Source organism: Moschus berezovskii, chromosome 11, assembly GCF_049115385.1.
Source record: "Moschus berezovskii isolate FMDL1 chromosome 11, NW_MosBer_1.0, whole genome shotgun sequence".
NCBI classification, from domain to species: Eukaryota; Metazoa; Chordata; class Mammalia; order Artiodactyla; family Moschidae; genus Moschus; species Moschus berezovskii.
Window position 1 is genome coordinate 33,939,975 of NC_142470.1, and position 15,003 is coordinate 33,954,977.

Below are 15,003 nucleotides of genomic sequence, written 5' to 3' on the forward strand. Positions count from 1 at the left end.
TAATCAGGAGCAATTTTCTACCTCATCTTATGTAATATTTTTCAAAGACTAGGTATTTTAGGTATGATTAGCTCTTTTTTTAAACAAGGTAAAATTTACATTCACAGATTTTTTAAAAAAATTATTTATTTTTAATTGAAGGATAATTGCTTTATAGTATCGCATTCATAGATCTTAAGTGCACAACACAGTGAGTTTTGATAAATGCATATACTTTTGTGCTCACCATTTAATCAAGACACATTGATCAAGAACATTTCCAGTTCTCAAGACATTCCCTCCCTGCACTCCCCCCCAACTCCATCAATCTCTACCCCTCATAGGTAAACCACTGCTCTGATTTCTAACTTTTGATTTTAAACTTTTATGAATGGTATCACACAAAACGTACTTTTGTGTCTGACTTCTTGCAGTCAATGTAATACTTCTGTGATTCACCCAAAATGCAGTTTTGTGGTTGCATATATCAGTAATTCAGTTTTATTGTTGAGCAATTTCTGTAGTATGAATAGATTATAATTTGTTTATCCATTTTCTTGTTCATACTTTTGGGAATGCTTTCAATGTCATGAAATGTTGTGAGTAAAGAGGCTGTGAACATTCTTACAAAAGTATTTTTGTGCAACTATCACTTCATTTCTCTTGGGGAAATATCTAACAGCAGAATCACTGGGTTATAGCATATGTTTATGTTTAACTTTGGAAGAAATTGCCAAACAGATTTGCAAAGTGGTTATACTATTTTATAATCCCATCCACAATGTAAAAATATATGATTGTTCTATATCCTCACCAACATTTGGTTATTGTCAGACTTTTACATTTTAGTGCAAAATTGTAATTGATTTTGGTTTGTGAGTTTAATTTTTCCAGTGACTAATGACGATCACATTTTCATGTGTTTACTGGCCATTTCTATATCCGTATCATAAGCGAGGCAAGGTTGTCCACTTTTTTTCAGCACTGGTACTAGAGTTCTAGCCAGTCATTATTTTTACAGTTTTAAACCAACCTTGCATTCCTGGGATAAATCTCACTTGTCATGATGTGCTATCTCTTTTGTATAGTGTACTCACCTGACTGATATTTTGTTAAGTATTTTTACATCTTTGTTCATGAGGGATACTGGGCTCTAATTTTCTATTTGTACAAAGTCTTCGTCAGATTTTGGTATTAAAAATGAGTTACAAAGTGTTCGTTCTTCTCTATTTTCTGAGAGTTTGTGTAAGATTAACATTATTTTTCTTTCAGTATATTTAGAATTTACCAGTGAAGCTATCCAGACCTGAAGTCTTCTTTATGGAAAAGCAGTTTACACCACCACCATCAACATCATTATTATCCTTGTTATATAAAGTTGATGTCTTTAATAAGTACTGGACTTTTTTGTGTCAATGTTGGTCAGTTATTTTTCAAGGGATTTGTCTCTTTCATCTGAGTTGTAGAAATTTATTTAGATAACATTTTTCATAATATTCCCTCATTTTCCTTTTAATGTAATTATATCCCCTATTTCCTTTCTGATATTGGTAATTTGTGTTTTCTTGCTTTTTTTCTTGTTTAATCTTGCTATACTTTACCTATTTTATTATTTTTTTAAGAAAAGAACTGTTATTTTTCTATGTTGTTTGTCTTCTATTTCTTTCCTTTTATTATCTGTGGGTTTAATCTTTAAGATTGTATTTATTTTTATTTATTGAAACATAATTCACAAACCATAGAGTTCACCCATTGAAAGTGTACAAATCAGTGAGTTTTGTATATTTACAAGGTTATGCAATATTCATCACTAATTCTAGAATATTTTCATCACCCCAAAAGAAACCCCATACTGATAAGCAATCACGTCCCTTCATCCTCTCTTTCCAGCTCCTGGCAACAACTAATCCATTTTCTGTCTTTATATATTTTTTCTATTCTGTCTTTATGGAATCCTATGATATATGGTCTTTTGAGCCTGGCTTACTACACTTAGCATAATGTTTTTATTCTTGGGTTTAATTTGCTTTTCTTTTAGTAGCTTCTTAAGGCAGGAACCTAAATCATTGATTGTATATATTTTTCTTTTCTGCTGTAAGTATCTAAAGCTATAAATGTTGATGTGTTGTATTTTCATTAACATCCAATTAGAAATGTCATAATTTTGCTTTTGTTTTCTCTTTGACTACAGGGTATTTAGAAGGGTATTATTTAATTTCTGAATATTTGGAACTTTTAAAGATCTCTTATGTGTTTTATTTCTAATTGAATACCAGTGGGATCAGAAAATATACTCTGTAAGATGTTGGTCTTTTGAAATGTATTGTGACTTGTTTAATTACCTTGTATATGGCCTGTCTTGATAAGTACGTTGCGTACATATGAGAAGAATGTGTATTTTTTCAGTTTGGGAGTGAAAGGTTCTAGAAAAGCCAGTTAGGCCAAGGTGCTTGATGATGCTGTCAAATCTTCCACGTCTCTAAGGACTTTATTGTTCAGTTGTTTCTGATTCTCTTCTGTTATAACACTTCTTCACCTATGAGGAACACATTCTATTGAACTTTATAATGACAACTGATGGTACAGTAGAATGAAGAAATTCTATTGAAAAGAAATTTCCAGGAAAGCAGCTATTCCTTCAGTTCCTTAAATAGCGTGTGCTCTCCAAAGATTGCCAGCGACTCAGAGCGCCAGGTTTGGGTTCTGTAGGGTCCCTGGGGTTCCCACAGGGAAGGTTGTCCCTTCCTTGGCCCCATTTCTCAGTTAGATGGAGGCCCCATCTACCTCTTAGCCTTTGTTTTCCACAAATCTTACTCAAACATCATTTCTTACTTCCACTTATTTATTTCCCCTTCCCTCACCCTGTTAACACCCAGGGACTCAGTGGAAACTCAGGCTTAGGTCAGGGGCCTGAGAGGCAGGGGCAGGGCGGGGATTGTAAACCCCCTCCCTCTGGCTCAGCTCAAACCTGTACCTCCTTGCAGGTGCTGCCTCCCACTGATTCTTCTGTGTGACTGATGGCTCTGGGTTCCCATTTTTTTTCAGACCCAGGCACTAAGGTAGACAAAGTGTGGTGTTTCTCCTTGAGCCTTGGACAGAACCAGCCACACACTCAGCAACTGGTGCATCTTGGGTTCTCCCATTCTGTGACAGAAGGAGGAGGCTGAGGTCTCAGTGACCCACAAGCTGTGCAGAGTACCTTCCCTGTGTCAGGCACTGGGAAGATAATGAAGCATAATGGAAAGGGGATTCTTTTTACATCCTTAAATGGGGTAAAAAAAATATTGTTAAAACTGCGGTCCTGACTTTTTCTTAAACCTTGGCTTTTTAAAAAAGCCATTGAGTGAAAACTGACCTCCAGTTAAGTTGATGAGCCTGTTTGCTTTGAAATATAAAATAAAATAGAAGCAATGACTGTTGAGCCAACCTCTTGGGGGTAGATCAGTCCAGGCAGGAAGGAGATAAGAGGCCAAAGGTAGAAATGATCATGTGCTATTCTCTGTCTCAGGAGCCCTTTCTGGAACTGTCAGTGGAGGAAACAGATCACTGACTGGTGCTGCTTGGCTCGGCGGCTTCAGTATCCCCCGCTGCTAACTGCTTGGTTTCTCCTGCTGCACCTACAAGTTGTGCTGCTTCCCTGTCTCTTCTGTTTGGGGTCTATTCTGTACACAGGGAACCTGGTGAGGTACCTGTCCTGAAGGAGCCCACCTGGATGGTGATGGATCCAGGTGTTTTCACCCCATCATTTTCATGTCTGGCAGAATTTGGGGTGTCAACAATGGGCAGGAGACCAAAGGAGAACTCCTCCCCCACCAATCCTTGGGTCCATGGGGTCCCCAGGGTCACAGTCTACTCTTCTTCTCTCTCTGTAGAAGGCTGTAGCATGAGGGGCCCTGGGATAATTAGCATAATCCTTACGTTGCACAGCAATTTACAGTTTGTTTGTAGAGCCTTTCATGTATATCAACTTTCTCATTTGATTCCACAGCAGTCCCGTAAGAACCAAGCACATCTCACCTTCTCCTAGACCTTACCATCTGGATTCCCAACCACTGGATTCCAACCCCTTTCCTGGGTATACAGGGTACTGAGTGAAATTTCTGACTTCCCGGGGGACATACTCACTAAAATGACTTGCAGGCAAGCCCAGCCTCTTTGTGTGCCCCAAACCTGCTCTTCCTTGCATGCTCCACTGGTGGCCTCACTGTCCACCCCGGTACTCAAGTATGGAATCCAGAGGCACACTGGCCCTGCCTTCTTGCTTACTGCCAACCCCAGAGCTGCCTCCTCTCTGAATCAATGCCACCCCTTCTCTCCAAACCCACAGACCCCTGTTGAGTTGCAACCCTCTGCCTGTGTCACTGCCTCTCCCTGGGCTTCTGACCTCCAGAGTGTGCTTCCCAAATCAGATCTCCCCACCCCATTCTCCTGCCAAGAGCCTCGGTGACTCCCACTCACAAGGCAAAGTTCAAACTCCAGGGTGTAACGCTGAAGACCCTCTGTGTTTGAGCCCAACTTCCCCTCCACCCACTCCCAGCGCCAGCCCTGCCAGCATGCCTTGTTCCTCAAGCCCTTGACACAGTACCACACCATTATATCTGTGCTGACAGCAGCCCCTCTGCCTGCATTGGGGCCTTTTGTGAGTGTTGCCTCTGCCAACATACTATCCTCGCTCAAGGGTGTTTAGATATCAGCCCATCCCCTGCTCAGCAAATCGCCTCCCTGGGCCTGTGTGCTTTTCTAGCTGCATCTTACTGACTCACCCTCTTAGGGAGGCTTCAGGAGCTCCTGGTCTGAGTGGGCTTCCCTCACCTCATGCTGCCTGGCACCCGTCACTTTCTTTTCAGAACACTCATCACACTCACAGTGACCTGTGCCATGGCTGTCTTCCCCTTGAGGACAAGGACGATGTCCGTCTCATTGACTGCTGTCACTCCATTGCCTGGAATAGCACTTAGCTCATAACTGGCTCTCAATGAATATTATTACCTGGATGAATGAAAGGAGTGAACTAATGACTAAATACTTGACTTACAAAATACATTGAAATATGGCTTTTAGTGAATTGGGAAAGAGTTTATGACATCAATGAGACAATCAGAAATGATCACTGACTGAATACTTGATAATATTAAGGAATTATTGTTATTTTTATGAATGATAGGTGGGGTTTCTTTAGCCCTTGATTTTAATATCTATATACTGAATACGTACAGAGGAAATAGTGTAGTGTTGGGATTTACTTTCAAATAATTTGGAGGGTGGGAGTAGGAAGGGGTACAGGTGAAACAAGGTTGTCTATGAGTTGATAGACGTTAAGACTGCATGGGGAGAACTTGAGGGCAATTGTACTAATACTATTTTCCATACTCTTGTATTTACTTGAGATTTTCCATTCTAAAAATTTAATAATGAAAAAAAAAAATTGGACCCAGGGATGGGAGTAGGTGGAAGGGATATAGCTTTGTGTTATCAGTAAAAGTGGGTAATATAACCAAGACTTTGCAATTCAGGGAAATTATTTGCAAGTCTGATCTTGAGTACATTTCCTTCCAGCAGCATTTTTGCTGAGGGCTGTTTATAGTAGAGGCCAATTTTATGGTTGTTTCAACATCATAAAATGATCTCCTCCTCATCAGAGCAGAAGAGGCCTGGGCAACATCCAGCATGCTCTGCTGTTCTCCGAGGTCTGCACTGGTTTGGTCTGGCTGGGTTGGCGGGGGGTGGGGGGACATTTATCACCAAGGGCTTTTGGCAGAGAAGATCCTGCCCCCAACCTGTGAGTGCTATGAAGAGTGGAGGAGGCAGGCACATATCCCTCAGGGGACCCGCAGGGGCATGGAGCCGTGTTCACAGCCAGCTGTGCACTGCAGGGCTGTCCTAAGGGTCCCCTCCCTCTGCCACCTTCAACAGGGACAATGCCCACCCCACGTCCTCCCAGAGAGGAGGTGCTGAGTGGAGCCAGTGTGCATAGGTAGGTCCAGGCATCCAGAAGCATCTCAGGACTGCGACACTGGGATCCTCTCTGCCTCCTTCATCAGGGATGGCAGAGAAGTCTCCAGAGAAATCACGTCTCACCAAGAGGGAAAGCTCCGCCTTTTTAATGGGAAAATAAATCTAACTTGGAACCTGAGGTGGCCCCTGCAGCAGCTGAGAAGAGGAATCTTGTCCTCAGGGCTCAGTGAGGGCCCTCACCCCTTCTCAGCACGAAGTCACCCACCCAGCCCCGCGCTCCTTTCCGGGCTCTTCGGCCTCCACCAACTGCCTGCCACCTCTACTGCAGCCAAACCTAGTGGCTGCCCGGCCATTGGATTTAACTGGGATTTCACTCCTCTGGCCTCCGGTCCTGTCAGTCCCTCATCCAGAATGGCCTCGTCTCCCCCGAGCAAAGATCCTTGCCTTCCTTCCACATCTCCACTTGTGCAAGCAGCTATCCGAGACTCAGCTTAAGTGCTTCCTTAAGCTCGCCTACTCTGTCTCCTCCTCTGTCCTCTCGAAGAGCTTTCCTTGACCTCTGTGTGTACGTGTGTACAGGGGCAAGCTGCCATCCTCTGAATGTATTGCGGTTTATGCCCTGCCCCTAAGCACACCTTGGCCCTCTATGCCTGGCAATGCTTCTCCACTATATCTGCACATATTTCTTTCCCCTATCGGATTGTGAGATCCTGGTTTTCTAAAGCCCTACCACGTACCTTGCACTGTAGGCAGTGATGCTCAGAATAAGCATATTCCATGAAGCAGGTGGAGTGGGGGCTGCACAGCCCCTCTTGCTTCTGACCTGTGGGCCAGAGCTGGACATTTGCTAGAGGATGAAGTTAGCCTCCCGCTGGGGCCCTGGAAGATTCTCTCGGATAGATAGCACGGGGCGGGGACATTCACAGTTGAGGATACTACGCCAGAGTGGCAGTGCACAGAGGAAGAAGGATTCAAACCCACTAACGAGTTCAAAAACATGCCATTTCCTCTTCATTTTGATGACCTGGCCCAGTGCCCAGCATAGGGCTCAATTAGGAGAGCTAAGATCAGATCGCTGTCTTGAAGGTGCTTAGACTGTAGCCCACCAGGCTCCTCTGTCCATGTGATTCTCCAGGCAAGAATACTGGAGGGGGTTGCCATGCCCTCCTCCAGGGGATCTTCCCGACCCAGGGATCGAACCCACGTCTCTTATGTATCCTGCATTGGCACGCAGATTCTTTACCACTAGTGCCACCTGGGAAGCCTTAGTACAGCATATAAACAGGGGCAGCTTCTGAACTACAGAGTGCCCTAGGTGAGTGGCAGGAGGAGTGCGCACACAGTATTGCAAGCAGGGCAGGTTTCACAGAGGAGGCAACAGCTGAGCTGGGCCTTGAAGGGTGCACAGAATGAATGGGAGTTCTCAAGGTGGAGGTGGCAGAAGAAACACAATGTCTCGAGGCCTGGAGATAAAGAAGGCCTGGCACCTTTGGGGAATGGCAAGAAGTCAGTGTAGTGGGAACCCATGGAGTGGGGTGGGGAGAAGGAGAGGGAGGAAAAGTCAGCTTGGCCAAGGGGGAAACCTTGATAAAGCAACCTCTGTGCCAGTGACCAGGTCAGGAGAATTATGTGGAGATCAGACCCAGCTTCCAGAGATCACCCAGCTTACGCATCAACTCCCCAAGCCCAGCATTCTGGCAAGAAAGCTCAGGGATGGAGAGCAAGGGAGGGCCAGGAGGCTGGCCCCAGACAGTCATGGCCCGGAGCATGGAAGGGGCTGAGAAACAGAGCGAAAGTTGGACTGGAGGCTCCTAGGGGCCCTTCCCACCCCACCTTCCGTGTCTGTGATTGATGCCGGGAATGATTTCAGGAGTTGAAAAAGGACAACTTAAGCTCCCACTGACTCCTTCTGAGTAGCATCCTGTAGTCAGGATGGCTCCTTCCCAGACCTCCCAGTCCTGCTTCAAGCCTCTGGGTTAAATGAGGACCACAGTCTTCATCTTGCTTATGTGAAGCAGAGACCCAAGGCCCAGTGGTCCACATGCATGAGGGGACTGGGGTCCGCACCTTCTGGTGTCTCCATGTCTGACTCAATGGACCATGACTCCTGAGGTTAGGGACTGCATCTTCTTTACCCCTGGGTTCCAGGCCTGGCCATGAATGTCAGCACATTGAGGGAATGAACGGATGAGGACAGGCCGGGTTAGGAGTGGGCCACTGGGGCAGTGAGAGTCAAAAGCAACAGATGGAGCTGGGTGGTATGTGCTGAGTGAGCTTCAGGGCAGAAGCGCCAACTGACCTGGAGTGGAGGGAAAACATGGGTGGCTGGGGAAGAAGATGGTGCCTGCCCAGCTCATATGGGAACAGGGGTCTTGGGGGAAGGAGTCTACCCTGGGTTCCTGGGTTCCTGTGGAACATCTTAGCTGGTTGGGGGGAAGGTCCCTCCAGAGCAGAGGCTGGGCCAGTTTGCCTGCTCTTGCACAGGTTGGAACCCCTCAGGTGTGCTCTCCTCTATACCTCCCGTGGTACCTTCTCTCCTCACTCCTGGCTGACAGAAGAAGGAAGCTGGGCTGGAGAGAAGACAACTCAGAGGCCAGCAGCCACCCCAAGTAGAAGTGGAACAGCCGCCTCACAAACACAGAGGTCACTTAAATGCTTTCCCATACCTAATTTTTTCCACTGAAGTAACCCGATGGTGCTGGTGGTGGTGGTGGTTTGGTCGCTAAGTCATGTCCGACTCTTGCGACCCCATGGACTACAGCCTGCCAGGCTCCTCTGTCCATGGGGATTTTCCAGGCAAGAATACTGGAGTGGGTTGCCATTTCCTTCTCCAGCTACCTGATGAGATGAGTTTCATTATCATGCCCATTTTACTGATGAGGAAACTGAGGCTCAGAGAAGTGAAGTCTGGAGCAGGACCCAGGTGGGACCCAGGGCTTTTGACTCCATATCTAGAGATTTCTCTACCAGAGTCCCATAGGACTCTTTCCTCGGTGTCCTAGAGGGCACAGCACAGAAAGTCAAGCTGTATTTCAACCAATTTGTGTACCAGGGTCACACATAACTCACCTGGTGCTCCCTTATACCACTTGGCCTTGAGATTTTCTCAAGGGATCTGGGGAACTCGGGGCCAGCATCTCCCTCTGACTGTTCCCTGGCTTCTCATTTCTCCCTGCAGGGGACTTGCCTGGACACCAGTGGTTGTGTGCAGGGGATGCTGTGGAACATTCTAGAGTGAGTCAGTTTCCTCTGAATTATAGTTAGTGTTGGTCTTTGGGGGCATTTATAGTCAACTGCTGGCAGCAGCAGGTGAATGACTGGGGTATCTCTGTTTGTTGCAGTGGGTTTATTCTGGAAACCTGCCGTCTACCTGTTCCTGCTGCCCAAACCCCTGTCCTCAGGAGCTCTGCCTACTGCAGCCTGCTGCAGAGGCAGAGCTCAAAAATGGACCCTCCACTCAGTCCAGAGGGTACGGGTTGCAAATAGGCTAGTTCCCGAGGCGAGGATTGGCCCCACCACTCAAAGAAAAAGGTGAACATCAGACAGGCAAGGTGCTCACCCCCAGCTCACCAGAGGGATAAGGAGGCCTTGAGGGCAGAGAACTAGGGCTGGGGGTGAGGACTTGAGGATTGGGCCCTCCATGCCTCAGTGCCTCCAGCAAGGATACACGGATCTCTCTACGCCTTGGTTTCTCTGCCTGCAAATGGGACTGGTGTGTGCAGCCTGGACTATCCTGCCATAGCAGCAACATTGCAACCTGTAGCTAAAGACCCAAATACTGAGCTCTGTCCAACACAGGGACCCTTGAGAGGACATGCTTGCTTTTTCTAAAGGTAGCACCAGCCGGCAAGCAGCACGTGGAGACCTAGGGCGCTGCAGAGAAAGCAGTGTGGGTGGGTGTGGAAGCAACAGGCAGCCAGGCCCCCGTTCCTCTCCCTCCTGTAGGCAGGAATGCCACAGCCCCCTCTACCTCTGCCTGTCCCTCTGACAGCAGGCCTCAGGACAACCCAGGGCCTGGTGCACAGAGCTGGCCCAACCAAGGGAGTGATATGGATGCCCTGGGGGCTGCTGGAGACCTCCTGGGAAGGTTGCCCCATGGTCTCCCCTCTCCCTCCTGACGCAGGTGCAGACGTGTGTCCAGCCTGGGCCCCAATGCTCATTCTGCTCTTTAGTCTGGTGGCTTTGTTCAGCTTCTCCCATGCTCACCCACCCTGCCCCCACCCTCAGGCCCCTCTCCAGGGGAGGAAGGGCCATGTCTAGTGAGGAGCACCTGACTTTCGGTCAAAGGCTGCCAGAGATGCGCCTGGCCCAGGGGGCTGGTCTGTGGCCAGGCCGAGGCAGAGGCGGGTGGGTTAAAAGCAGAGGTAAGCCTGGTCTTCAGGGACTGCCCACTGTCCCCGGAGTGAAGGCCGGCTTGCCTCCTCTGCCCCACTCATACCTACTCTGGGATTCAGGCTCATGGAGCCTCGGTCTGTTCCCATGTTTCAGCTCCTCCCCTGACCTTGGGCATCCTGTCGCTTCTGTCTGCTCTGTCCTTATCTCTTCACCTTACTCCTTCCTGCTGTTCCCTTGGGTTTCAGCTGTGGTGTCACCTCCTCCTGGAAGCCTTCCCTGACTACCCTGCCCCCAGCCTGCAACAGGGTGCTGCTTCTGTAGCTTGCATGCTACTTTTGTCCCCCTCCTCATCGTATCTTGCACCTGTCCTATTGTCTGTCCCCTGGTCCTCCTGTCTCACTGGATGTGGGCTCGTCGAGGGCCAGGCCTGGGTCATGCTCAGCCCCCAGCTGTGGCACAGAGGTCATAGTAAATGGTGACTGGATGCTAGGGGGCTAGGAAGAAAACAGACAGTGAGAGAGGTTCGTGGGGCTCAAAGGATCCCTGACCACAGACAGACCTAAAAGAAGCCAAGAGTATCTCCATCATGCTGGTTTCTAGGAGCCTGGGTCTTCCAGGCTGGGACCCCACCTCCATGCTGTGCCCAAGGAAACCAGCCTGCAGGAGAGAGAGAGAGAGAGAGAGAGAGAGGAGGAGGGGTCCCAGGGTCCCCTGAGCCTGGGGGTGTGGTTCTTGCTTTTGCCTCCCCAGGACCTCCTGTAGGCCAAGGACTCTACAATCCTCTGGCTGGCACACTGGCCAGTGCAGGGAGAAACACACACGCAGATACTGAAACATGGGGACCCTGATTTTCGAGAAATCATAATGGCTAGCCTGGCAAGGGGCAGATGGCTGCCCGTGAGAAGCTTTGTTGCCCCAAGCCTGCTAGAAGTTTTCCAATCCCTTCTTCCCTTGCTGCTCTATCCCGTCTGCCCAGAGCTGGGGGTCCTCATACGATGGGGGCTTCCCTACCTCGGAAAGTCACTTTGGCGATCCGGTCACCCTTGCCCCGCAGCTCGGAGACCGTCTTGAGGTGGACGAGCAGGGCCATGCTGGTGCGGGGAGCCCCGGCACTGCCAGGAGAGAGCAGCCGGGGAAGGAGCCAGCTCTGTGGATGGAGCACTCGGCACACTCACGCCTCCCTCCTCTCTGCCGCCGCCTCCTCTCCCTCCGATGCTGCCCACAGAGACCAAGGCAACCAAGCCCAGCGGCTCCCTCCAGCGACTCACAGAGACTCATAGCCCTGCCAGCTCCCGCCCCTCCAAGTTGTCAGCCCAGCGTGTGTGTATCTGTGTGTGTGTGTGGTGCGCCTGAGCGCAGCCTAGCAGTGCAGACAGTCTGAATTCATTATTCAGCAGCCGCCTGCTCCCAGATAAAGCTCTGCTCAGCTTCAGGTGTCTTCTCACAGCTCCTGGAGCGGGGCTGCCAGCCCACCCCTCCGCAGGGCCTGCCAGGCCAGCTCTCCTGCCACCAGGAGTGGGCTGAAAGGAGTGGGCATGAGAGGGGTAGGCTGGGCTGGGGCGGCACCCCCTCCTGTGGAGGAGAAGGAGCTTGATGACCTTTGTGCACCGGAAGCCAGGCTGTTGCACAGTTTCAGGGTGATCTTCGCTGTGCCTCCACCAGTCAAGTTGACCAGCAGGGCTGCTGCTGCCCATCAGGCTCAGGGGGCCTGGATGGGGCAGGCCTGGTTATTTGTGGGGGGGGTCACACTGTGCTAGGTAGAAATCCCAGCCCAGGACCCTACCACTGGAAAACCAGCATCTACCAGGCAACATCCAGGTTGTGACTGCTGGCCGGACCCTCAGAAAAGTGTTCGTCGTTCAGTCATGTCCTACTCTTTGTGACCCCATGGTCTGTAGGCCACCAGACACCTCTGTCATGGAATTCTCCAGGCAAGAATACTGGAGTGAGTTGCCATTTCCTTCTCCTGGGGATCTTCCCGACCCAGGGATTGAACCCAGGTCTCCTGCATTACCATCTGAGCCATCAGGGAAGCCCTAAGAGGAAAGACAAATGTTCTCCTCCTTCTGCTTTCATGGAGGTTATGACCCCAAGAGGTCAGTCCTGACCCCTTGGGATCTGGGAGGGTGGAAGTGGTGCTTCTGGGGAGCCCAGGAGCCAGGCTCAGCGTGATTGGAGATGCCTGACTGTGAAGGCCTCCGAGGCTTATGTTTTACTAAGGGCAGTGCTTTAGGTCCCAGGCACTAACTCCATGCTTTTCTATGGCCAGGGGTGGCAAGATGTGCTGGGGAAGAACTGTCAGCTCCCAGGGGTGGGGGAAGGGGTGTCTGAGGCAGAATTTCCAAGGCCCAAAGGAGAACTGCCCCTCCTTTCTTCCATCAGCACACCCAGGAGGGGCTCAAGGGGAAAGAGAGCCTGGAGGCTGGAAACCCTGAGCCTGGAGCCTTTGCAGGGCCAGCTGCACCCTTGCTGTTATGTTTGCTCTGCATGGAATGCCCTGCTGCACCCTTAGCTTCTCGGCTAGACTCAGCTGGAAGTGCCTCTGCAGCCGCATGGCATCTGAGCTGGGTCGGTCCTTGTCTGATGCCCCTACCCCGTCTCATCCACTGCTTCATTGGGCTGCTCCACTTACCTCCCCTGACCCCTCAACTGGGAGACCCTGGAGTGCTGCCCCTTTGCAGCCTCAGAGGCTTGCACAGTCTCCTGTGGATAGTAGGCTATACAGTGACTGTTGACAGGATAAAAGAGTGAGCGTGGTGACCTAGCTGAGCAGTCAAAAGGTTAAAAACAAAGAAATATTAAATTCTTACAGCGTGTGACAAGAGGTTACTCCCTTTCAATTCTACAGTCCAAGTGACCTGTAGGATGTCTCAAGAACTTCCTTCCTTCTAGGTGTTTCCTTTCTGCTCTTATTTTTTTTTTAATTTCTTGTGTTCTAATTCCTTCTCTCTTCCCTTCCTCAAATTCTTCTCCTTTCTCACTTTTATCCAGTCATATTGAGTTAAATAATACTTCAGAATATTGTATTTATGCAAGAAAAGTGAATGTCTAATTAAATAGATGTTGAATGTCTCTTTTTTTAAGAAAGTAAATTCACTAGCATGTGCCAGCCCTAAGGCTAACAGGTGATCTTTGTAAGGTTTGTAGGTGCATTACAGGGGAAAAAAGTCCATCGCCTCCCTAGGCCCTCTGGAGGTTCTCAAGAAGGGGCTGAGTTTCGTGAGGCCTCCTATAGTCTTGTGCATCTTTAGGAAAAAGTCCATGAATTTGCCCTAAGCAAGGCCTGCAGCCTTGTTGAATTCCAGTTTCCATATCTATAAAGCTGTAGCAATTCCACCTGGTCAGAACAGAGTACCTGTCAGCTAAACCACTGACCCTTCTGATACCTAACCCAGAGCCCACTTTTTAATTTCTACTCTCCTGACTATTACCCATTGGGCTGACTCTTAGTTCCCTGATAGCTCAGTTGATAAAGATTCTGCCTGCAATGCAGGAGAACCCAGTTCGATTCCTGGGTTGGGAAGATCTATTGGAGAAGGGATAGGCTACCCACTCCAGTATTCCTGGGCTTCCCTTGTGGTTCAGCTGGTAAAGAATCCACCTGCAATGTGGGAAACCTGGGTTCGATCCCTGGATTGGGAATATCCCCTGGAGAAGGGAAAAGCTACCCACTCCAGTATTCTGGTCTGGAGAATTCCATGGACTGTATAGTCCATGGGGGTGGCAAAGAGTTGGACACGACTGAGTGACTTTCACTTTCACTTTCTAGTATAAAGTCGTTCAGGGAACATGTTCTGAACTCCAGTACCAGGTGCGGGGGTTTCAGACGTGCATATGATACGGTACTGGCCCTCATGCAAAAGCAACAAATGGAAAAGAACATAGACATATAGAACCCAGGGTAAAGGGTCCACGGGCGGAATCAGCTCAGAAGCTGTGAATTGAGGGAGGGAGTGGGCACTGGACCTTGTCTGGGGGTGGGGGTCATTAGGACCACCTTCCTGGAGTGTGACACCTTGAACTAATTGCTGTTCTTTTACAACTTTCACGAATGTTGTTCTTATCATAGCCCACGTTATGTATGGAGAATTTAGAAATCAACAGATGTGGTTGCATTTTGGAGGATGGGTGGAGACTCTTCCACCTCCTTTGCAACCATTCATTCCTTTCAGCTCCTTTTCCTCCCTGGACCCCAGTTTTACTGCTCTTGCACCTCTTGGAAGCCTGGGGCCCCCAGTTCCATTGTCATTGGTCCCAGAGGGCCTTCTGAGGATTCTGGAAGCTGACATTTTCATCAGTTGCCATGGACAGAGTCGAACTGTGAAGGTAACACCTCACATCTGACAGATGAAGTGAGATTGTGCTGGACGAGGCTAAACTGCAGAACCACAGACTCTCTGTTGACTCCCGGCCTGCTGCACGAGGGAGCTGGGGAGCATACTGGGGGCGAGATGCAAAGAGCCGGGTACCTTCAAGACTGTCTGTCATCACACTCAGCACCACCACCCCCAACTAAAGACCTAAGGCCCCCTGCCTTGCCCTACATGTGGCCCAGGGCTGTGTGAGGTTCACTGGAGAAATCCAGATGTAGGGGTGTCATGGGTGTGTGGGGGGTCGGATACTATAACAGAGAAACCTCACCCCAGCCTTCTGAAGCTTTGCTCTCTGGGGCAAGGCCCAACCCTGGATTCACAGGAGGGACTGAACTGCAGAGATGGGGCAAACATGAATCGC

At 49.1% G+C, this 15,003-nt stretch overlaps 1 protein-coding gene across 4 annotated transcripts in view; it reads right to left on the reverse strand.

Moving 5' to 3' along the window:
* OTOF (otoferlin) overlaps positions 1-11,359 on the reverse strand; it is a 91,345-nt gene extending 79,986 nt beyond the window's left edge. For all 4 annotated transcript variants that reach the window (XM_088841728.1, XM_088841727.1, XM_055399605.2 and 1 more), the window contains exon 1: positions 11,281-11,359. In XM_088841728.1, coding sequence (XP_088697854.1) covers positions 11,281-11,359 — 79 coding nt within the window. The remainder of the gene's footprint in view (positions 1-11,280) is intronic.
* Positions 11,360-15,003: the final 3,644 nt, after the last annotated feature.